The 24785-nt window shown below is 38.5% G+C and overlaps 1 protein-coding gene across 1 annotated transcript in view; it reads right to left on the bottom strand.

Annotated features, from left to right (window-relative positions):
• Positions 1-6123: 6123 nt before the first annotated feature.
• RGS5 (regulator of G protein signaling 5) overlaps positions 6124-24785 on the bottom strand; it is a 55564-nt gene continuing 36902 nt past the window's right edge. The window contains exons 4-5 of the mRNA XM_043450662.1: positions 16037-16203; positions 6124-11088 (exon numbers count right to left, since the gene is read on the bottom strand). Coding sequence (XP_043306597.1) covers positions 10927-11088; positions 16037-16203 — 329 coding nt within the window. The 3' untranslated portion in view covers positions 6124-10926. The remainder of the gene's footprint in view (positions 11089-16036; positions 16204-24785) is intronic.

Here is a 24785-nt window from a genome sequence, read left to right as displayed (position 1 = left end):
ACAGGGAAGCCTGGTGTGTGGTGGTCTATGGGGCAGCAAAGAGTTGGACACTACTTAGTGACTGAACAACAACAAAGAGAGGAATAGCATAGCATGATCAGATAAATCATGAGAGAAGTAATATGATCAGATAAATACTCTAAGCCATTAAAGAATTTTTATTACTCTTCCTTGGAGAATCTACATTTAAGAAGGAACAATGATGGACATGCTTAATGCAATGGGATAAATTGAAAATGGTAGTTTGCGATTGGTAGTTAAGGAATTTGGCAAGAGAATTTTGCAAGTTCTTCAAACCTCAGTAAACAGTAAGTCAATACTTAATAGTTGCTAGAATAATACATAGGATAAAACACTTGTATGCTGGGTAATAAGAAAAGAATCATCTTCTCTTATTACCCAGCACTGTCAGGGAAGGGGGCCATATATAACACATATGGATGATCAGGTTTCAAAAAATGTTATAGAGACAGACCTCTATCTCCCTCAGTCAATGCTACCATTTTCTGAATCAAAACACCCTTTTCCCCTGGCTGTCTTCAGGAAAGTCAAGAATTAAACAACATGTATCATCCTATTGAATTTAGTCACATTAAAGTATGAATAGCTAATAACTCTCTAACAGGATATCTTACTTTTAAAGGAGTTGTTCATTCATTCAGTCATGTCTGACTCTTTGCGACCCCATGGACTGCAGCACGCCAGGCCTCCCTATCCATCACCAACTCCCAGAGTTTACTCAAACTCATGTCCGTTGAGTCAGTGATGCCATCCAGCCATCTCATCCTCTGCCATCCCCTTTTCCTCCTGCCTTCACTCTTTCCCAGAACCAGGGCCTTTTCTAAAGAGTTAACCCTTTGCATCAAGTGGTCAAAGCATTGGAGATTCAGCTGCAGCATCAGTCCTTCCAATGAATATTCAAGACTGATTTCCTTTAGGATTGACTGGTTTGATCTGCTTAAGGTCCAAGGGACTCTCAAGAGTCTTCTCTAACACCACAGGTCAAAAGCATCAATTCTTTGGTGCTCAGCCTTCTTTGTGGTCCAACTCTCACATCCATATATGACTACTGGAAAAATCATAGCTTTGGCTATATGGAATTTTGTAGACAATATAATGTCTCTGCTTTTTAATACGCTGTCTAGGTTGGTCATCGCTTTTCTTCCACGAATAAAGTGTCTTTTAATTTCATGGCTGCAGTCACCATCTGCAGTTATTTTGGAGCCCCCCAAAATAAAGTCTGTCACTGTTTCTATTGTTTCCCCATCTATTTGCCATGAAGTAATGGGACCAGATGCCATGATCTTTGATTTTTGAATGTTGAGTTTTAAGCCAGGTTTTTCACTCTCCTCTTTCACCTTCATCAAGAGGGCTTTTAGTTTCTTTTTGCTTTCTGCCTTAAGGGTACTGTCACCTGCATTTCTGAGGCTACTAGTATTTCTCTCCCAGCAATCTCGACTTCAACTTGTGCTTCATCCAGCCTGGCATTTCACATGATGTGCTCTGCATATAAGTTAAATCAGCAGGGTGACAACATATAGCCTTGATGCACTCCTTTCCCAATTTGGAACCAGTCCATTGTTTCAGGTCCCATTCTAAATGTTTCTTCTTGACCTGCATGCAGGTTTCTCAGGAGGCAGATAAGGTGGTCTGGTATTCCCATCTCTTAAAGAATTTTCCAGTTTGTTGTGGTCCACACAGTCAAAGTCTTTAGTGTAGTCAGTGAAGCAGAAGTAGATAGCTTTTCTGGAATTCTCTTGCATTTTCTATGATCTAACAGCAATTTGATCTCTGGTTCTTCCCTCTTTTCTAAATCAAACTGAAACATCTGGAAGTTTTTGGTTCACATACTGTCGAAGCCTGGCTTGGAGAATTTTGAGCATTACTTTGTTAGTGTGTGAAATGAGTGCAATCGTGTGTTAGCTTGAACATTCTTTGGCACTGCCTTTCTTTGGGATTGGAATGAAAACTGACCTTTTCTAGTCCTGTGGCCACTGCTGAGTTTTCCAAATTTGCTGGCATATTGAGTACAGTAGTTTATTAGCATCACCTTTTAAGATTTGAAATACCTCAGCTGTAATTTCATCACCTCCACTAGCTTTGTTTATAGTGACGCTTCCTAAGGCCCATTTGACATCACACTATAGGATGTCTGGCTCTAGGTGAGTGATCACACCTTCGTGGTTATCCAGGTCATGAAGATCTTTTTGTATAGTTCTTCTGTGTATTCTTGCCACCTCTTCTTAGTTTTTGTTAGGTTCATACAATTTATGTTTATTGTGCCTTCTAACCTTTTGTTAGGTTCATACCATTTATGTCTATTGTGCCCATCTTTGCATGAAATGTTCCCTTGGTATCTCTAATTTTCTTGAAGAGATCTCTAGTCTTTCCCATTCTATGTTTTCCTCTATTTCTTTGCATTGATCACTTAGGAAGGCTTTCTTATCTCTCTTTGCTATTCTTTGGAATTCTGCATTCAGATGTTAAAGGAGTAGTTGTTAAGCATGAAGGATATCTCTTTGGGAAAATTATTATAGGGATAATGGAAAGGAGTATAGTGGCTCATATGGTAAAGAATCCGCCTGCAATGCAGGAGACCCAGGTTCAGTCCCTGGATTGGGGAAATCCCCTGGAGAAGGGAATGGCTACCCACTCCAGTATTCTTGCCTGGAGAATCCCATGGACAGAGGGGCCTGACAGTCTATAGGCCACAGGGTCACAAGAGTCAGACATGACGGGGCAACTAACATTTTCACTCTTTATACTTTTGAAAAGTAGTTTTTCTGGACTAATCCTACCCTACCATTTCTCTAGTATCTTGCAGTTCTTTGATAGCAACTTTAAGAACACCTATTATTATAGACATGTGAATAAGGCATAACATGAATACTGTTCCAAAGAAAAAATACCACAGAATGCAAACCAGATCCTTCGTAAGTAGTATGTTGTTATCCAGACCCATAACTTTGGACAAATCATTTCAGCTTAATGGGCCTCAGTTTTCTCATCTCTAGAACAAAGATGGAGAAGAATAATTTCTGAGGCCAGCAGGGTGGCTTTTAGTGTGTGTGACGTGTATTACTGGACTGGTTATCGCAGGCAGTTCATTGATCTGACTGACCAGGCAAGGGGATGCCCCCTCTGCCCCAGGGCTTCAAGTGCTTTTGCTCCCAGCCTGCTAGCTGCTGGTATCTCTGCTGAAGAGAAGCTGTGTGGAGAGAGGAGGACTGGATCTTTTTTAATAATTTATTTTAATTGGAGGATAAGTACCTTACAGTATTTGTGATCGTTTTTGCCATACATCAACATGAGTCGGCCATAGGTATACAGGTGTACCCTCCATCCTGACCGCCGCTCCCATCTCCCAGCCCACCCTACCCCTCCAGATTGTCACAGAGCACTGGCTTTGTGTGGGCTGCATGATACATCAAAGTCACACTGGTTATCTGTTTTACATATGGTAATGTATATGCTTCAATGTTACTCTCTCAAATCATCCCACCCTCTTCTTCTCCCACCGAGTCCAAAATCTGTTCTTTACATCTGTGTCTCCTTTGCTGCCCTGCACCTGGGACTGTTGGCACTATCTTTCTAGAATCATGTATAGATTCATATCTATACATGAATATATGGTATTTGTCTTCTTCTTTATGACTTACTTCACTCTGTATCATAGGCTCTAGGTTCATCCACCTCATTAGAACGGACTCAAATGTGTTCCTTTTTATGGGGACTGGACTTTCATCCTGAGCATGTGAGAGGATTTGTAATGTCTGTTCCAGTTCTGACATTTTCTGAACCTGGATTTTTCTTGTCACCCTGAAACCATGCCTCATAGACATGACAGAAGCTGATGGATAACAGGCATTCTTGAGCTGGTCTTGCAGAGCAACAGATACTTGTTAAAATTCCACAGAGGAATCTAGAGCCTGTTATACAGAGTGAAGTTAGAAAGAAAAAGACAAATATTGTACACTAATGTTTATATACCAGCTTCCCAAATGGCTCAGCAGGTGAAGAATCTGCCTGCCAGTGTAGGAGATACAAAGCAGGCGGATTTGCTCCCTAGGTCAGGAAGATCCCTAGAGTAGGAAATGGCAACTCACTCAATTATTCTTGCCTGGAAAATTCCAAGGACAGAGGAGCCTGGTCAGCTACAGTCCATGGGGTCAAAAAGAGGCAAAAACTCATATATAGAAATCTAGAAAAATAGTACTGATGAATCTACTTGCAGGGAAGGAATGAAAATGCAGAACAAACTTATGGACCCGGTGGGGGAAGGAGAGGGTGTGATAAATGGAGAAAGTAGGATTGACATATATATACTATCAAGTGTAAAACAGGTAACTGGTGGGACTGTCTGTGAGGTTTTCAATGGTACAATCTGAGGTAAGCATCTATTTCTCATAGGTCACAGACAGGTCCTTCCTGTGGCAGACAAGACACCACTTCTTCAAAATATAATGAAGTCTTCCAAAGTCTCCTGCAGGAGGTGACTGCCTGTCTGTCTCACACCTAGGATTCTCTCAAGGTGAGAGCACTTTGAAAATGTGACCTCATTAAATGAGAGACCTGGCAGCCTGGCCATGTGGGGCTGGCTGCCAAGGATTGAGCAAAGACTGCCTCCTCATAAGCTTGATGTTCTAACATAATTTTAATCCGTGTTTTTTATTTGTTTCAATACACTTAAACACTTGAGAAAGTAGAAATTGACTGAAAAGTGGAAAAGCATGGAATTTGAGGCAGGAATTTGCCAAATAAGAACTAATTTAAATGTAGAATGCACTGAGGCATTGGAAAGCCATCTGAAGAGTTAAAGGTGTTTGGAAAGTGGTTTGTGAGCAAAATAATTTTCAAAATACTACTGATTCAGAAAATGTAAAATTAGCAAAAGATCTTGGAGATCACATAGCTTGGAGAATATGGCTTACATCACTAACAGGTGATAGAATGGACTCCCACTAGGGCAGGGGTGAATTTAGCCAATTTTAGTCAAATTAGAATCAGTGATCTTAATGTTTTGAGGAGTCACGTGTGGTTCCTTTGGTCTAGTGAACTGACGGGTATCTGAGAGGCAATCTGACCTCTAAACTTTATCCTGCCACTGATTCACATACTGACCTGAGACTTCACTTATTCTCTATGGGGGAGACTAAAGGATTAGTGATCTTTGCTCTAATAAATGTTTCTTAGTGGAAACTCTCAGAAAATCATCCAAGATAATGACAATAAAAAAAAAAGAGAATAGATGGTACGGAAATGATTCAGAGTGCTAGCATCTACATTCAAGCATCTACAGTAAATATACCTAGGCTTTATTGGAATTGTTAATGAGAACTTACAAAGCAGACATTCTCTAACCTCTCAACTCCCCCTCCCACTCTCCCTTCACGTGAATTCTCATCAGTGTCTCTCTGTAAACTAATTTTATTTATGCCCCTTTTCTGCATGAACAACTTCCCTGGTGGCTCAGAGGGTAAAGCATCTGCCTACAATGCTGGAGACCCAAGTTCGATCCCTGGGTTGGGAAGATCTCCTGGAGAAGGAAATGGCACCCCACTCCAGTACTCTTGCCAGGAAAATCCCATAGACGGAGGAGCCTGGTAGGCTACAGTCCATGGGGTCGCAAAGAGTTGGACACGACTGAGGGACTTCATTTTCTGCATACCAATTTTCCCTTTCGCCCAGTCCCAGTCTCACTTGTATAATCTGAGCCCATTACGTAAACTATCTGAGCACCAAATCTAAGGTCATAGAACTAAGCTGTTTGCAGTGGCTCATGGATTTCAGGTCTTTCATAAGTTCAGGAAGAGAAAGGAATAAATATGCTCACTATTTCAGGATCCAAATGATATAATGAGCTGAGCCAACGCTAACAGAGAATACCTACATCAATACGTTGTTGCCATCTGAATCCAGGGGAATGTAGTGAACAGTGTATGAATATCAGACACTTTGTTATCTCCCTTTCTGAGTTTTGCATGTCAAGCTATATTACAGTTGAGGTTTACTAGGAGAGGGATCTTCCCACCTGTTGTTGTAAGGAGCATAGTGAATAAACAAGCCTATCTTAAGGGAGAGATTCACATCAAGAATGTTCAGGAGTCAAGAAGGAATCAGAGATTGTTATGTAGATCCATATTTAATATAATAAATGTGATTGTGGTTACAGATACATATTTGGTGCTTTATCAAGTAGCATGGGTTACAGAGTACACAACACATTGGATACAAAATTTGAAGATAAACACAATTATTCCTAAATGAAAAACATGGGATACATGCTGATGAATGGACTTCCAAACTTTCATTTCCACTCTTTTCTCCAGGCTGGTCTCCTGAAGATGAGTTGCGAGTTGTAGCAGTCTGAAAAAAGCTCAGTCTCCCAAATTCTGGTAACATATGATATGAAAAGATCTTTTGGCAAAAATTATCCAGATTACTTCTCTCCATTGGAAAAATGTTCAACATTTCCCATTATTTTGTTTATGCCTTAGTTTATACATGTTTCTAGATAGGGAGTTAAATGCTTTAATTGTATTCATTAGTAGATAGATGTGGTTAGACTCAACTATTTTAAATGTATTCTCATGCTGGAGGAGAAGAGAAATGGAGACAGGTGTGAAAGAGAAAGGAAAATTTTCTCAGGTGAGAAAAGAAGAGACTTAGCAAACTAGATATAAATGTTGAGTTGAATTTGTAGCTTCTCTACTAGACGATAAGATTATTGTTAAACTGTGAGGTGAGGATAGTACTCCAAAGTTTGGTTATCTGTCTTTTCCCTTTACTCTCTGCTGTGAGTTTCCATTCAAAGCTATTAATGTCTTAGTTGGAAGACTTGATCTTCTCAGTTACAGGATGGTGGGGGAAGCCTTTCTTTCTATGGCTCTGATCTGCCACATGACCTGTTTGGGTGAAAATACGTTTAACACAGGGAGTGGTTGCTAAATTGCTAAGGAGCCTTGTCCAAAGCAACTATTAAACACACACTTATCTAATAGAATGGAAAGGCTGGAAAACCCATAAACCGAGATATAGTAAGACCTCATGTCCAGAACCTACAGAGTTGTCTGGCCCTTGGGTTTGGACATTTAGATATTAGAAACTGCGTTCTCCATGCTCTGCTCTCTGGCACATGCAAACCCTCTGGGGAAAGGATGGCCTCCGTGTTTCTTCTTTTATCTAATCAAGACTCCCTAGGATTTTAAAGTGGAGTTTCATATCTAGCTTCCCTTTTAGTCAAGAAATGCCTTCCTGCAGATCTTGGTGGTGACGCCAAAAGGCTGTTTGATTTTCAATCAAGTGGAGATGCTCTTAAATGTTTCCTAGTGAATGGACTCACTTTGTAGCTAAGTCTAGGCACTTACTTCTCAACACTTCTCACTCCTCCTTTCTGCCCTTTCTTTTCTCATGACCCTATTTCTACCAAACTTGCTAAATTACCAGGAAACAAAGAAAATGGCTATGAGAAGGAATGATTTCAAGAGTAAAAATCATTTCCCTGAAATACAAATAGCCTTTGAAATGATTCTCAAATTATCAAATTTGTGATGGGACAGATAGCTTGACAAATTCCTGACAAAGAATTTTTATTAGTTTACCAACTGATTTATTATACTTTTTGAAATAATAATAACTCCACCGTATTGAAAAGGAGTGTATACAAAGAACAACAACCAAGCAAAATCGATGGCTCTGTAGAAGGCAAAAATTAAAGCAATTTCTTTAACAAATTCTTCTCCTTATGCACTGAAAACTGAAACCTGCTTAAAGAATAATTTTACAGTAGAGAATGAGGACACGGGTGGTTTTGGGAGTGGGGCGCAAAATGTGTTTATAAATTTGCTTCTACTGATTTGAAAACAAAATTACTGAAACACATCAGTTCTACATTTCAGAAGGTGTCTATTTGTGTGTGTGTGTATGTGTGTGTTGGTGGTTGCTCATATGAACAAGCACTGCTTTAGCAGATAAACATGGAACACAGCCTCCTAACTTACTCTAGAATAGGTAGTGTTCCTCTTTGTTCTGGTCAGATTTAAATACTAATCTGATGCCAAGCTCAAACTATATCAGACACAAGCAAAGAAACGGCATGGCGGTTACCCGGCCTCCCTAATCTTAGGTTTCTCTCAAGGATGAGAAGCATGTACTCCTGTTCCCATTGACCACCTCCCTACATCCCAGATCTACACAGGGCTGTGTTACATTTTCTCAAGCTAGGAACACATCAGCGCCAAGGGCTCCTCCACTGAGCTTCGTACTTGCCCAGGCAATTTACTCAAGGGAGACTGGGGAGGAAGGGGAGGAGGGAAAGGGAGTGATAACAGACATTACACATTCTTTTCCTGGAAAGATCACCCTAGTTTTCCTAACTTCCCAAAATTTAAAAGAATGCTGTTTTGTTTGTTTTACCGTGGAAATTTTTGGTAGCTCAGGTTTTTCTCTTCAAAGTTTAAAAACACTCTCAAAATATGTCAAAGAACTTTCTAGGACAATGTTTATATATTTGCTTTTTCATTTGGGGCTGTGATATTTATATTCCTTTTAATTTTTTACTTAGAAGAGTGTCTAATGTGTATGTTCATACTGCTTTCAATTTAAAATCATGTTTACTTATATATTACACGTCACCAGTTGACTGCAAGGCATTCATGCTTCTTGTAGTCTTCACAACTCTGCCCTCCTGGTGCTTTTCCTGCTTTTTCTGCCTCCTGTGTTTTCAGCTTATGAAAAGGCAAAGGACCTTTTTATCCTCCACTGACAAGTCTACCCACTTACATAGGATGTGCAGTCAGTTTGTGAATACGGTAAGCTTGAGTCTTTGTAACATCAACCATCTTGGTGAACTTTCTAGTCTCTAGTCAATTCTCTGGGTATTTGTAAACATTTGGTTAGTTCAAATAATACGAATAAAATATTTGAAATTTTAATGACATTCAAATTTTTCTTAAAAATGTTTTAGCATTTAAGAAAAGACAACTCACCTAGATTCTTTGGTTCTTAAATTTTCTAGCTGCTTGAGCAAGTATAGGGTTGGTGGTTTTATACCCCTTTGGGGCAACATAGACAGATGCTGAGAAAGGTTGTGCTGGGCATTCTTGCTGTGAGTTGCTTGTCACTCCTACACAAATAGACACGGTGAGAACTTCTCTTATATGCTCACAATGTTGACCTGGCCTGTCAACCTCTTGACAATGCAGTTTCTTTGAAGTGAGCAATATTGACAAATATGAAGGAACTCATACCAGACTAGCAATTGTTGGCACTAGACCCAGTCACATTTTCAGAGTTTGAAATGGCAAGTATTCAGGAAGGGCACATTAGTCTTTGAAATAACAAAAATAAGAAAAACCCAACAAATGTGGTCAGTGTTTACTCAAAGAATACAGCCATATAGTTGCTTTACTTTCAATATTTTTGGGAAATAACTGAATTAATAGGTTACAGACATGTGAAACTAAGAGCCTGTAAATGAAAGAAAGAAACAAAAGGAGGAAATACAAGACTGAACAATGTAATCTTCTACTTAAACATTTAAGATGTTTATTAATCCCTTAAAAATCACTTTTTTAATTAACTCAGTATCCTCACTTGGTTACCCTCATACACAGTTGGACTCTTTATTACTAGATTATGTATTGCTTAATCAAATCTACTAAAGATAACAAGAAATGCTAGTAAGACTTATAATAATGAGATACAGCATTAAAAGTTTAAACCTACTCAAAATTGGCTATGTGTAAGGCATGTTAGGGGTATAAATGTGTGTTTTGACTATAATACAATTCATTACTATGGTGAGCAAAATAAGGAGGGGAATGAGCAGTTGCTAGAAGATCAGATCATTTTGCAAAATGCAGGGTACTATAAAGCTCTATCTCACTCAGAAAGTCTCTGCATTTTGTCAAATTATTTTCTGAAGACAATTTGCTATTTTGAAGGTAATCATCATTTACTTAACAAACTGATTGCACCGTAGGACGACTACCCCTTTTAGGTCTGACAAGATCCCCCATTGTAGTGGATAGCCCTCTTGATACGGAGGTGGAAGACCACTGCAATGAGCAGCATGTTTTTGGTTTACATGATTGGAGTTAGCAATTTTGGAATTTTACACTCACACAAATTTTAACTAATTTGAAAATGGAAACTTTGGGCCTACATATTAGAGGCATAGATACATTTATAAAGTAGTCCATTGTCAATCTCAGGTTACTGATTTAGTACAGAATTTGGTAACTTTATGTGTGGGAAGGTCTGAGGGAATTATAAGAAACCCCATGGATTGTGTTCAGATTGATTTTATACAAACACAATATATTCTTGGCTGTATCTCTTGTTTATAATCTCTAGTTAACACAAAGATGGTGTCAGAGGAAGACCAATGTTTTGAACAATGTATTTGCTTAAAAATAGTGGTTGCCTCTTTTATAAAGTGCTTACCACCTTTTACTAACCAAATTCAGAAAATAATGAGTGGCCTCCCTGGATCAGAATTAAAGCAACAAATGAGATCAGTTAATCTCACTTGAAATTGGTTTTTCCATGTCCATATTCTTTTTCATCCCAATTTAGATGGCGATCCATTACTAAGTGGAGCCACATTCAATGATATCATACTTCTGCGTTATATTTCCCTAAGTAGAGTTTTTCTGTTGTTCTGACTGAGTTTCACAACAACCTACAAGAGTAGAGCTTAATTGAGAATGGGGGCAGGAAGGGGAAACTGGAAAAGGAAGACATTGGGGCAGTAGATAATCATCCAAAACAACGTGGGCAAAACAGTAAGCAGCCCTCCCTGGGGTTTTCCGTCTCAGAATCTTTGAGCAAGTTGCTACAGGAAGATACGTGGGTTGCTGGAAAGTGCAGGGTGATTATGGACGAAATAACTCTCAGGACGATTCTCACGGCCTGACTGCATTGCTACTTGATGAACTCCTGGTAGAATTCAGAGCGCACAAAGCGAGGCAGAGAATCCTTCTCCATCAGAGCATGGACTCTCTTCTGGGCCACATCAAAGCTACTTGTGGAAGGTTCCACCAAATTCTTCACTGTGATTTCCTTCGTGAAGTGATCAATATTCACCTGTGAGCCAGAAAACAGGGTCACTGAGTCAGCCCACGTTGTGGGATTTGAGGAGGGGTAGGGAGAAAAGTGTCTCTCACATAACACATGAGGGGAAGAGAGGCATAGGAAATTAGAATAGCTTATCACTTCTATTTTATATACAGTAGGGTAAGGCAACTGGTGCTTCAACAAATGCATGACTCAGATTACAATCTAACCAGTATTAGGCACCCAGTGTTAGAAATAAACAACTGATTCAGACAGACCTCATATAAGCTTCTCAATAACCCTAAAAAAATGAGTCTTTCCTTTTCTAGGTGAAAGGCAGATAGATAGGGACTTCAAGATCACAGAGCTAATAAATGTATTTGAAGGCAGAGACTCAGAATTTGAATCTAGGTATCCTGACGCCTAATCCCATAGTCTTCCTAACACAGCATTTGGTTTCACCCCTAATGGGGAGAATGAAGAGAGAGAAATTCTGATCAGGGATCCAAGACTTTATGCATGTCTCTAGAAGAATAAGGAAACTTGTTTTTTTCCTGAAACAAACAAAGACACAATGGTTTTAGCACCACATTCATAACAATAGCAACTAACATTTATTGAGTGCTGAGAACTTTACTTTCACCAGCACTGTGCTGTGCTCCTTGAATCTTACAACTCTGAGAGGCAATACTGACATCCACATTTTACAACTGAGGAGCAGAGGAGTCACAGTGATTTGCCCAAGATCATAAGTGGTAGATAGAAGATTCCAAAGCCCAGCAATGTTGCTTTGCCCAGGAGACTGGAGTGTTGGGAGGCATCATGGCTTATTTGGCCTGAATGCGGGGCTACTACATTGTGTCACTGCCAGGGACACCATCCGTGTTAGGGTCCCTGTGAATGGTCCCCTGGGCTGGTGCAATATACAGCCTTGCTGGGCTTGCCTGAGTATGATTTGAGAAAAATCACTGTTTATCACGTTGTTATACCAATGACTCTTGTATCTGAGTGTAAAGAAGAAGCAAAACCCAAATCAACCAATGGTTCTGAACTGAAACGTTAGGAAGTGCTTGGGTCTCTCCTGGGCTGCTAAAGTTTCTTGATACTGAGAAAAGCTATTTGGGCTCAAAGAATTATGGAGTGTCTTTAGGTCAGAGCCAGGGACAAAGGCGTGACTGGGGACGGCCAGGCCGGAACAGACAGGAGTGACTGTGATCGAAGGTCCAGGACTACGTGAGTTGAGGCTATGATATTTTTCCACAGGTGAGAGCAACCTGTGTGTCTTATGCAGGGATGGTGGAAACTTCACAGGTTGCACTGGAAACAGCCTCACAGGGGAGGTAAGATGTCTGTCTTCACAGGTGAAGACTCCAAGATCCAAAGAGGTCAATTTACATGCCTACAAGCAGCTAGTGAGGAACAGTCTGTTCTTCCTGCCACACTAAAGCAATGCTTCTTTATCTTTCTGGCTTACTTCACTCTGTATGATGGGCTCCAGTTTCATCCATCCCATTAGAACTGATTCAAATGAATTCTTTTTTAATGGCTGAGTAATATTCCATGGTATATATGTACCACAGCTTCCTTATCCATTCGTCTGCTGATGGGCATCTAGGTTGCTTCCAGAAACAGATCACCAGCCCAGGTTGGATGCATGAGACAAGTGCTCGGGCCTGGTGCACTGGGAAGACCCAGAGGGAGCAGGTAGAGAGGGAGGTGGGAGGGGGGATCGGGATGGGGAATACATGTAAAACCATGGCTGATTCATGTCAATGTATGACAAAACCCACTACAATATTGTAAAGTAATTAGCCTCCAACTAATAAAATTAAATGAAAAAAAAAATAAAGCAATGCTTCTTCCTTCTCTTAAATATATACTGAACTAGATGAGCAGTCAGCCTTACTCAAAATAGTTGAAAATTATAAAGCTAAAAATTATAAAATTTCTAACAATTATAAAATTTTCTAACAAAAATAAAGAATTATAAATTTTTAACAATTATAAATTATAAAATTTCTAACAATTATAATTTTTTAAAAGAATTGATATGTTTTTTAAAGAAGTGATACATATTTTAACCTCTGTAATACATAAATAGCAAATAACAGCTATTTTTCTTATTATTTTTATGTACATGGGCTCCTCTAATGAATCATTTTGATATATACTCATCTGTATACTACTGAGCAAAGAAAAAAATTTTTAGTAAGATATGGACATAACAATTTTTAGTATACAAATTATCTGTTTATCAAACTATACAAGGTAAATTCTCATTTTTAAATCTCAGTTCCAATTTTTTACCACTGTATCTCTCCTTCAGTTCCTGATATTAAAGAACTGAAGTGAATATTCAGATAAAGAAAATTTAGATTACTATTTGCCTGGGTAAACTTGTTATACAGGTCATTCTGGTATTCATCGAAATGAAATAGTAGGCCTTCCCTGGTGGTACAGTGGATAAGAATCTGCCTGCTAACACAGGAGACACCGGTTCAGTCCCTGGTATGGGAAGATTCTGCATGCAGCAGAGCAACTAAGACTGTGCATCACAACAATGGAGCCTGTATTCAAGAGCCTGCAAGGCGCAACTACTGAGCCTGTGTGCTTCAACTACAGAAGTCTGCACCAAGAGCCTGTGCTCTACAAGAGAAGCTATCGCAATGCACTGCAAGGAAGAGCTGCTCCTGCTTGTCACAACTAGGGCAAGCCCACACACAGCAACAAAGACCCAGTGCAACCAAAAATAAATAGTAAAAAATAGGTAAATAAATAAAAACATGTGTCTAAAAGTGAAATCTCAAATTTTTGTCAAAATGCAAGCTAATTTTCAAAACAATAGCTACAATTTATTAAACATCCTCTGGGTATACACACACACACCACACACATACATGAAATTATTACAATTAAAGAGAATTGAGAATTAGAAGGCTTTAGCTAGAAACTTGCCCAAAGTCATACATCAAGAAAGGTCTGGAGTCGGTATACCTGTATCCATTCATCTCACAAACATTCACAGAGTGTTTATTATATAACAGGAGTGGGATTTACACCCCTCTGATGCTCAACTCAGAGGCTGGAGGCCAAAGCTATTTTAATTAGAGCCCAGAGGTCCTTATAATGAGGCCATCATTTGTGTGTTCTAGTAACTCAGCAAGGGTTTTATTGATTTTGAAACTCCATTCTTAATTTCTCATATTTTCATGATACCCATGAGTGTTCTAGCAAGGAACTTTGAGAACAGTGTTTTCCTAGAGCTCAGAGCACCTAGCAATAGCCTGGATGGGTCTCCATCATCTGCATATATTCAAATCCTAGACTTCTGTGAAGAGGAATGAAGGTGGTAAGAAGATAGGTTGGAAATGGGAAATCAATCAAAGTTAGGAAATTGTGTCACATTTAATACTAATAGTGCATTAATGTCCTTGGTAACATCACAAATAGAGATTCCTTGCTGACAGAACAGCCCAGCACAAATGGCATCAGAATACATATGCATGGGGTGCGAGATTGAGGCGTGGAAGAGGGGTTCTAGAGAGGATTCCAAAATAATTCCCACAGTAAGACTAAACCCAGGCTCATGATTCTCACTTTCCCCACCTTGACCTGTAGTACTCTATAGTCTCTGCTCCTTACCTCCACCGCCTGTGTCATGGAGGTGGCTCATCTGTTGGCATTAGATATATAATCTAATTTGATTATTAGATTATAATAATCCATTCGGATAAAAGTGAAAATGAAAGTGAAGTCGTGTCCGGCTCTTTGCGACCCCATACACTATAGCCTATCAGGGTCCTCTGTCCATGGGATTCTCCAGGCAAGAATACTGGAGTGGGTTGCCATTTCCTTCTCCAGGGGATCTTCCCAACCCAGGGATTGAACCCTGGTCTCCCGCATTGCGGGCAGACGCTTTACCGTCTGAGCCACCAGGGAAGCCAAAAGTTGCCCTTTAAAAAGGATCAGTGATGAGTAGTGCGTTACCAAAGGAATAAATATCAAATGGTAGACCCTCAAGAGTCTTGAACACCTGTGAGAGAAAAAGGATATGAGGGTTTCCCTCTCTCAAATCATCTTAAGTTAATTACTGCCTGCCTAGAGGGTTTGCTCAGATCACCTCTACCTCACCTCAAATTTTGATGAAATGTTTGATGTCCAGATTGGATTATAGTGTGCAATGTGAAATCAGTGACCTGACCAAAATATGATGAATGGGTCTTGCTGAGGTCATCCTGAATTCCACAAAAAATCTTTTCAATTCAGTTTCACAAGTAGGAAAGGGCAGATAAACTACCCTAAAGCCTCTTTGAAATCAACACACATCTTTAACAGTTAATTAATATTATATTGTCCTCCAACATCTGTAGCACTGTCATCACGTAATCATTTGATTTTCATGAGTAGAAACCTTGTCCAGACCAGAGAATAAATGAAAAAGCCCTAGGGGAAACCAGGGAGTGGCGGAGAATAGGATGGAAAAGAGAGAATTTTCACCAAAAATGAAAAGGAAGAGAGGAAAGGGGAAAAGTGAAAAGATGAAGTGATAGAAACATTCATCATACATTGATTTGTTCAAATGCTGAGATATATATTTTCACATCCACTGTTTAATTTCATTCTCACAACAATCCGGCAAAATAGTCTTCATTATCCTCATTTTCCCAAAGAAATAAACTAAGTTCAGAGAGACTGAGTACTTCATCCGAGATCATACTGCCTGTATTATCCTCATTTGTGATTACATGCTACTGAAGAGAGACCTATACTGCTTAGAAAGTGGTTTAAGCAGAGTTCAAGTTCATATCTGCTTGATTGTACTGCTCTGCTTTTTCAGTAGGTGTTTAAGAAAGGTGGCCCACTCTCAAATAGGAATAACCTTTAGCTGCAAACTGTATTGCAGATGGAAATCCTTCCTGGGAAGTTGTTGAGCTGACCCCCATAGACCACTCTCACCCACTTTCCAATCAGGACCAACCTCTTTAGGAGCCTCCGCTTGGATGAATTCTTCATAAATTTTCTTTGCCATCTCAGCCATCTTGACAGGGGACTTGATCTTCTTGTAATCTTCACAGGCCATCCAGAACTCAAGATTCTCCTCACTGAATTCAGACTTCAGGAAACTTTTGAAGCTGGCAAGTCCATCTAGCAAGGAAAAAGGTTATTTGAGGAAATGTATTCTATCTATCTATCATTATAGCCCATGTTGTAGCCTAGGTTTATTTATAACACATTTCTGTTATCTGTGTAATAACCTTACTAAAGTTAACTCATTTGTTAATCATTACAAACCTAAGAGGCAGAGGCTGCTATATCCTATTTACACATGAGGTCAGAGAGATCAAGTAACTTTCTATTAGTTAACCAACTGGAAAAAGTGGCAGAACTGGGATTCAAATACAGACAGCCTATATGTGGGTGATAAAAGTTTAACCGTACAGAGCATTGAGGAACACTGCGAACACTAACGCCATTCTGGATACTGATCAGTTACCAAAAAGAAAAAACTACACTTAAAACTTGATTTGGTAGTGTAAGTAATATTAATGTTGATTCTTGCATATCAACTATTTAGTTTTTTTCTCTCTAAAGTTGATTTTTGGAGTAAATATTATGTTTGAGGAATTACGGTAAATAAAATAGACATGATACCTGCCCCAGTGAAGATTCTGGGGAGGTAGACAAGAAAATGAAGAAACATACACAAAAAATGTATACACAACAAAAGAAAGCAATATGAAGGATAGTAAGAGTAACAAAAGGGTCCTAACCTGATTTTACATTTAAAGAAAGCCTATATGAGAAAGTGAGACCTGAGACCTGAAGGAGGAGTGGTAGGGGCCTGATGAAGGGGCCCACATGTAGAGCAGTTACTACACCCATCAATGAAGCATCGGTCTTTAGAACATATTAAATTAAGTGTAATTATCACTGCTGTGGTTCTGTTTTCAGAGTACTGTTGCTCATATAGAATATATTTCACTTGTAAACCCAGGTCTCCTGCATTGAGGGCAGATTCTTTACTGTCTGAACCACCAGGGAAGCCCATATATATGTACATCTTATGCAAATATGTATATTAGAGATTCTTGGGTCTGATCCTTTTGTTTTCTTTTTCTTTCTTCTAACCTTGTTCTGCAGCTCTAAGCTCCAAAGTGGTAGGTAAGTTGAAGGCAAGGTCAGGAATCAGGAAGCAAATGAAGAGGAACAAAGGAAAAATCACTTTATATCTTCAATATTTTCCTCCTTTTAAAGCTGACATAGATAGATAGTTAGATATATATCTAGCTAGATAGAGAGAGAGAGATAGATAGATGATAGATAGATAGATACTTCTTTTCAACCTAAATTCCAACAAATCTGTATGTACTGAGAGAGAATCCATGCATATTTATTATGTAAGGTAAGTGGACTTCTAAAGGAAGGAGAGAAAATTTTATTTCTCCACAGACTATATCAGAGTCACAGGCATGCCTGGCCTGGCATTTGCCTCCCAGGCCGAAGGCTGGACTGACTGGTACATCAAGGTCTACATTTCCTCTAACTTGTTCCTCCTCAGAAGACACTTCTACAATTCATTAGTTTTACTTGGAGAACATATTCATGCACTGAATTCATTTCCTTTGACCTAATTTCTATTTCCATTCCTCTTGAATATTTCTCCCTACTTCTTTTTATAGATTCTAATTTTCATTCATTAGTCATTGCTCAAAACAACGATTTCAAACAATATGCACAAAATATAATGATTAAGCCAGAAATATAACATTGTCTTTTTTCAATTTTCCTTCTATACATTTTGTCTTTCTATCCCTCACAGTTCCCAGCAATTGCACTCAGCTTTAAAGAAACAGAATTGCTAAGTTATAATTAACTTGAATTAAGGTCACTGACAATTCTGTATCCAAACAAGAAACTTTGCATTTTAAACCCTTCTCCCTGTACTTAACATAAACACATTTTTTTTTTTTTAATTGAGCAACACTGAAAAATACATTGGGAAGTGATGGTAGGTATGATAAACAATTGTCTCTAGTAACCGACCTAGAAGAACTGCTTTAAAACCACTTGATAATGTTCACCAGGATAAGATCAGATGTATTTTCCCTCACTCCTGCCCATATTTCCAGCACTATGTGCTCTCATAGGCCATTCAGGCATGACCTAAATCAAATCCCTTACAATTATACAGTGGAGGTGACAAATAGATTCAGGGGACTAAATCTGATACACAGAGTGCCTGAATAACTATGGACGGAGGTTCGTGACATTGTACAGGAGGCAGTGATCAAGACCATCCCCAAGGAAAAGAAATGCAAAAAGGCAAAATGGTTGTCCAAGGAGGCCTTACAAATGCTGAGAGAAGACAAGATGGGAAAGGCAAAGGAGAAAAGGAAAGATATACCCATTTGAATGCAGAGTTCCAAAGAATAGCCAGGAGAGATAAGAAAGCCTTTTTAACGATCAATGCAAAGAAATACAGGAAAACAATAGAATGAGAAAGACTATAGATGTCTTCAAGAAAATTAGAGATACCAAGGGAACATGTCATGCAAAGGTGGGCTCAATAAAGGACAGAAATGGTATGGACCTAACAAAAGCAGAATATATTAAGAAGAGGTGGCAAGAATATCCAGAAAACCTATACAAAAAAGATCTTCATGACCCAGATAACCACGATGGTGTAATCATTTACCTAGAGCCAGACATTCTGGAATGTGAAGTCAAGTGGGCCATAGGAATCATCACTGTGAACAGAGCTAGTGGAGGTGATGGAATTCCAGTTGAGCTATTTCAAATCCTAAAAGATGATGCTGTGAAAGTGATGCACTCAATATGCCAGCAAATTTGGAAAACTCAGCAGTGGCCACAGGACTGGAAAAGGTCAGTTTTCATTCCAATCCCAAAGAAAGGCAATGCCGAAGAATGCACAAACTACAACACAATTGCACTCATCTCACATGCTAGCAAAGTAGTGCTCAAAACTCTCCAAGCCAGGCTTCAACAGTACATGATCCGTGAGCTTCCAGATGTTCGGATTTAAAAAAGCCGGAGGAACCAGTGATCCAACTGCCAACATCCACTGGATCATCAAAAATGCAAGAGAGTTTCAGAAAAATATCTACTTCTGCTTCATTGACTACACTAAAGCCTTTCACTGTGTGGATCACAACAAACTGGAAAATTCTGAAAGCAATGGGAATACCAGACCACCTGACCTGCCTTCCAAGAAATCTGTATGCAGGTCAAGAAGCAACAGTTAGAACTGGATATGGAACAACAGACTGGTTCCAAATTAGGAAAGGAGTACATCAAGGTTGTATATTGTCATCCTGCTTGTCTAACTTATATGCAGAGTACATCATGAAAAACACTGGGCTGGATGAAGCACAAGCTGGAATCAAGATTGCCAGGAGAAATATCAATAACCTCAGATATGCAGATGACACCAACCTGATGGTAGAAAGTGAAGAGGAGCTAAAGAGCCTCTTGACAAAAGTGAAAGAGGAGAGTGAAAAAGTTGGCTTAAAGCTCAACATTCAGAAAACTAGATCACAGCAACCAGTCCCATCACTTCATGGCAAATAGGTGGGGAAACAATGGAAACAGTGACAGACTTTATTTTGGGGGGCTCCCAAATCACTGCAGATGGTGACTGCAGCCATGAAATTAAAAGACGCTTGCTCCTTGGAAGAAAAGTTATGACCAACCTAGACAGCATGTTAAAAAGCAACGACATTACTTTGCCAGCAAAGGTCCATCTAGTCAAAGCTATGGTTTTTCCAGTAGTCATGTGTGGATGTGAGAGTTGGACTCTAAGGAAAGCTGAGTGCCAAAGAATTGATGCTTTTGAACTGTGGTGTTGGAGAAGACTCTTGAGAGCCCCATGGACTGCAGTGAGATTCAACCAGTCCATCCTAAAGGAGATCAGTCCTGAATATTCACTGGAAGAACTGATGCTGAAGCTGAAACTCCAATACTTTGCCCACCTAATGCAAAGAACTGACTCATTGGAAAAGACCCTGATGCTGGGAAAAATTGAGGGCAGGAGGAGAAGGGGACAACAGGGGAGGAGATAGCTGGATGGCATCACTGACTCGATGGACATGTGTTTGAGTAAGCTCCAGGAGTTGGTGATGAACAGGGAAGCCTGTCGCGCTGTAATCTATGGGGTCGCAAAGAGTCAGACATGACTGAGCGACTGAACTGAATGAACTGAACTGATGTGTTATCATTTAGTGACATAGGAATCAATAGTACATGCTGAAAGAAGAAACAAAGACTGAGTTCTCTGTCATCCTTAAAGTTTTTATTGTTTCTTAAACAAAAGGTGTTCGTTAGTCTCTGCTGAAATGAGAAAATTTCCAGGCACTTTCTAGCTGCTAGGAAATGATGGTAGGAATAAAGCCTAATGAGCTCCCACACTATCAGGTGTAAGACTGCAGAGGAAGCAATAACTTCACACAATAAGTGTAGGGCCAATTAACTCTCATTAGCCTCATGTCCCCATAACATAGTGATTCAGGCATTCTGAATCACCCTTTCCACATCCTTGAAAAAGGTAGAGCTAAAATTCTAGTCTTCCAAAACATTGTTATTTATGACCTGAGGATACATTCCAGGATGCCACAACAATAACATTTACCACATTACCAAGACATCCTAGCCAAGGAATGAGCTCAGAAAATAATTTCCAGTGTACTGAATCCATTTCCTGGATTCGTATAAGAGAAGTGATTACTTTTTTTTTTCTCATGGGATTATTTGCTACTATGACTCTTTCTCCCAGGATGCTGTTGATTATCTGAGTTCAAGGTTCGAGTTTCATTTATCTTTTCCCCTCTCTCAAAAGCATCCCACCTCTTAGTATAAATCTGTGGACCTAATATTTAATAAAGGTGCAAACTGAATAAAATAAGACTCACTGAGATAAAAATTTCCTCCTACATCTCAAAACTGAACAGCACAACATTAAGGAAAAATAAATTAACTGATTTTGCTATTGCTGTAGTATTTTATTTCATGGGCAAGTTACCTAAACTGTCTCTGTCTCAGTTGCTTTTTCTGAAAAATATAAATTGTTTGCATATCTAAGTGCTAAAATTATTGAAATCATTAGATAAGCTAATATATGTGAAATCTATAGAACAGTGACTGGCATATGATGAATAATAAATGTAAGCTACTGCTTTTTTATAACTATTGCTTTAAAGAAAGTTGTGACTACTAGTGAGTAAGATGATGATAAAGAACAGCCAGACAAAAGAAGGGAGAAAATTGGAAATCAAAGAAGAGAAGTAAAGAAGAATGCAGACAGAAACAAAAAGAGGAGCCCAGATCCAGCCTATTCCATTCCCCATGTGAGAGTCCAAATCTCAAAGATGTTTCAAGAAAATGCTCTGATCTTTTGGAACTCCTGAGGCAAAGAGATTCACATAAAAACTCTGTGGCTACTGGGTTATGCTTCATTCTTCCTCTGCTCTTGAAAATAGTCGCGTGGAAGAGTTTAAGGTCACTGTCTCATTTAAACGCCCACATACAATCTGTGTTTGTGTTTAAAAAGCAATGCATCAGTTATACAACCCATGGACCTTCAAAAAGAAAACAGATGGTTCTGTATAGAAAACTGGAGACGAAAACATAAGAAATTGGTGTTTTTTCGGAACAGAGTCAAATATACTGGGCAATTAAAAAAAGATTTTGAATAGGTTGTTAGGTAAGGCCTATTAGGTTTTAATAGGCTTAATATAATCAGTAAAAAAAAAAAATTATTCTGTACACAACACAATATTGTAAATAAATTATATATCAATAAAGAATATTTTCTTGAAAGAAAAAATAAATAATCTTGTGGAAGAGAAAAGATTGAGTAGCAGCTTAACGGTCTTAGTTTTTTAAAGGTTTGGTACCAAATGATTTCATTTTCACTCAAAAAAATTTAAGTAAAACATGGATTTAAGGAAGGCTTGGGGGACTGTATCAATGATGAGAATCAATATCCTACATTAGCACAAGAGAATGTCAAATGTTCCTCATAAGCCAACAAACATGACACTCTCTGAGGTTAAATGATTTAATTTATCAAACAAACATGCAAGAAGGAGTCATGATGTTTCTAGTGCATATTTTTCAAATGTATCTTTCTTTATTATGTATTCTGAGTCAATCATAGCTAATGTCAGAACCATAATAGTTCTGGTTATAGACCATTAGTTTTTGCAGATTCAAAGAGTATCTCATAAGAACTGAGTTGCCAAAGTTTGGCTTAGTTATCCACAATGCATGAAAGCTAGTGTTTGGGGAAATATGACAAAAACTGTTTCTTTTAGGTGGATGGTGTTGGGGTAGAATTATTTGGGCACACGTCCTTCTTTAGAAATAGACAGAGAGAAGCAGAGACAAAGTGGCAAGAGAGATGGTGTCGTAGAAGCAGAGAGAGGTGGGGAAATGGAAAGACAGAAAGGAAGAGAGGCAGAAACGTGGACAGAGAAACAAGGTGGAGGGAGGCAGAGGCTGCGCTACGTGCCCAGGGCACCACCTCCTACAGGGTCTGGTTCTTTTTAATTTCTGTGAGATCTCTGTGTCCATACCAGAAACCCTTTTTATTATTTGTGCTAGTTTGAATGGATAAATACCCTTTCAAGGAAAGACTTCTGACTAGAGCAGTTATCAAATGTTTTCCCAATTATTACTTGGCGGAAATTGTCCAAATCTTAAAACTCTTAATTACTTAAGAAGATAATGATGTGGAACTTAAGATTATACACACACACATACATACTCAAGACACACACATAGTATATACAATTTAAAAATATTATATATAATTAAATAAAATTTGAATCTTACATATATATTTGCACACACATATATAAGCATATACATATTTCCCCTTTAAGAAGCAGAAAACATTACTGCAAGAATATCAGATCTCAGGCTTACACCATGGAAATCAACTACTTGCAAGCTGAAAAACTTCAGTCCCAAAATGCTAGGTGTTAACAGGAAGTGCCTCTGGCTTAACTTATTCTAATAGTTCTCTATCTCCTAAAAGCCTGAAACATATAAACATGTGGCCCTAAGGATTAGTGTGACTGAAAAGGATAGTGAATGGGCATATAAATTCATATCTTTCTCCTTAATAGTTTTAAAAACATGACAACAGTTCTTCTAATTTTGTTTATTGATAGTAGCAATAAATACATGTACCCAGGGTATGCATAATTCATTTGTCAGGTATTGGCCCTAAAACCACAGGTAACACAATAAATAAGTCAACTGATAAACATAAATATTTTTCTCCTAGTTGACTTCATGAAATTTCTGTGTCCAAGAAGGATAATGAAGTCATTTATTAACCCAGTTATTCAATAAACATTTGTTGAACACTTTATATGCATCAGGGCTGAGTATTCTGTTTAGCATAAGAAATAAAAAGAAAGTCAGATAACTGAATCACTTTGCAGTAAAGCAGAAACACAGCATTATAAATCAACTATACTTCAATAAAGTAAATTTTTTAAAAAAGAAAATCAAAAGTGGATAATATTGAGAGGGAATACATGTAAATCCATGGCTGATTCATGTCAATGTATGGCAAAAACCACTACAATATTGTAAAGTAATTAGCCTCCAACTAAAAAAAATAAATGGGAAAAAGAAAAGAAAGTTTCAAATTAGTGACTTTGGTCACTATCTGCCTCCAGATATTAGATATTGATTCTACTGGGGTAAACAGGTTGCCTCACCAAAAACAAGACAAAAAATGTTTGTATACAGTTCAACATACATCCTTTGCCACCTACTCTATGTCTCTGAATCTTGATGGTCCTGTGGGAAATATTTTCTAAATTCTTATTTTTGCAAAGCATTGAACAAAGTTTCATAGTCAATTTTTATAGTGAAAATGGAAAAATGTGAGTTAGATAATTTACATAAATACTATTTTTAGGGAGAACGATTCAACATTTTTGTATTACTGTGCACTTCATGTTGTGAAATTATCCAGATGAAAAAGACTAAGTCCTGGTTGTTAATGAGTTTATATTCTGTTATAGGAGGAAGATGCTGTGATCAGAGCACAATGTAGCAAATAACAAGTGGCGTAAAAACAAACAAATGCAAACAAAATGCACTGGAAACTCAGAGGGAACATAAATCATTTTGGATGGTCAAGAAAAACTAGGCATTTAGTATTTAGATTCGCTCTAACAGGAGAGGAGAATTTCAACTGATAGAGATATAAATACAAAATATTCTAGTCAAAGGGATTACACATAGAAATGGAGGGGAGAACAGTTCAGTTTGACTGCAGACCAGCAATATAAGTACTATGGAGAATTCTAAGAACTAGAAATTTAAACTTGATACTTCAGACCTTGGGAATCAGTAAGGATTTTGGATTGGGCAAAGGCAAATAGTGCTTAGGTATATTGGTATTAGCTTGGGGAGGAGTTCTTGCTTTCACTTTCGTCATGTCTTGAATGAAGGTATAAAAGGCATGCTGCCAGAAGAGGAAAATAAGGCTCAGTGAGGTTAACAACCTGTGGCTGGTTACAAGAGCAATTAATAGCAATTTGAAATACCACCCAACCCATGCCTCAGAGTTTAGTGATATGTACACTGTTATACCCAATCCATATCAAGCCACTATGAGGCCAAGATGGAAGATGCAGTGTGTCTATTTTACTGATGGAAATTTTAAGAAGAACAGAGGTCGAACTACC

The sequence above is a fragment of the Cervus canadensis genome, chromosome 2 (genome assembly GCF_019320065.1).
Source record: "Cervus canadensis isolate Bull #8, Minnesota chromosome 2, ASM1932006v1, whole genome shotgun sequence".
Taxonomy (NCBI): Eukaryota; Metazoa; Chordata; class Mammalia; order Artiodactyla; family Cervidae; genus Cervus; species Cervus canadensis.
Note: the sequence above shows the minus strand (reverse complement) of the source record. Positions and strands in the feature narration are given on the sequence as shown.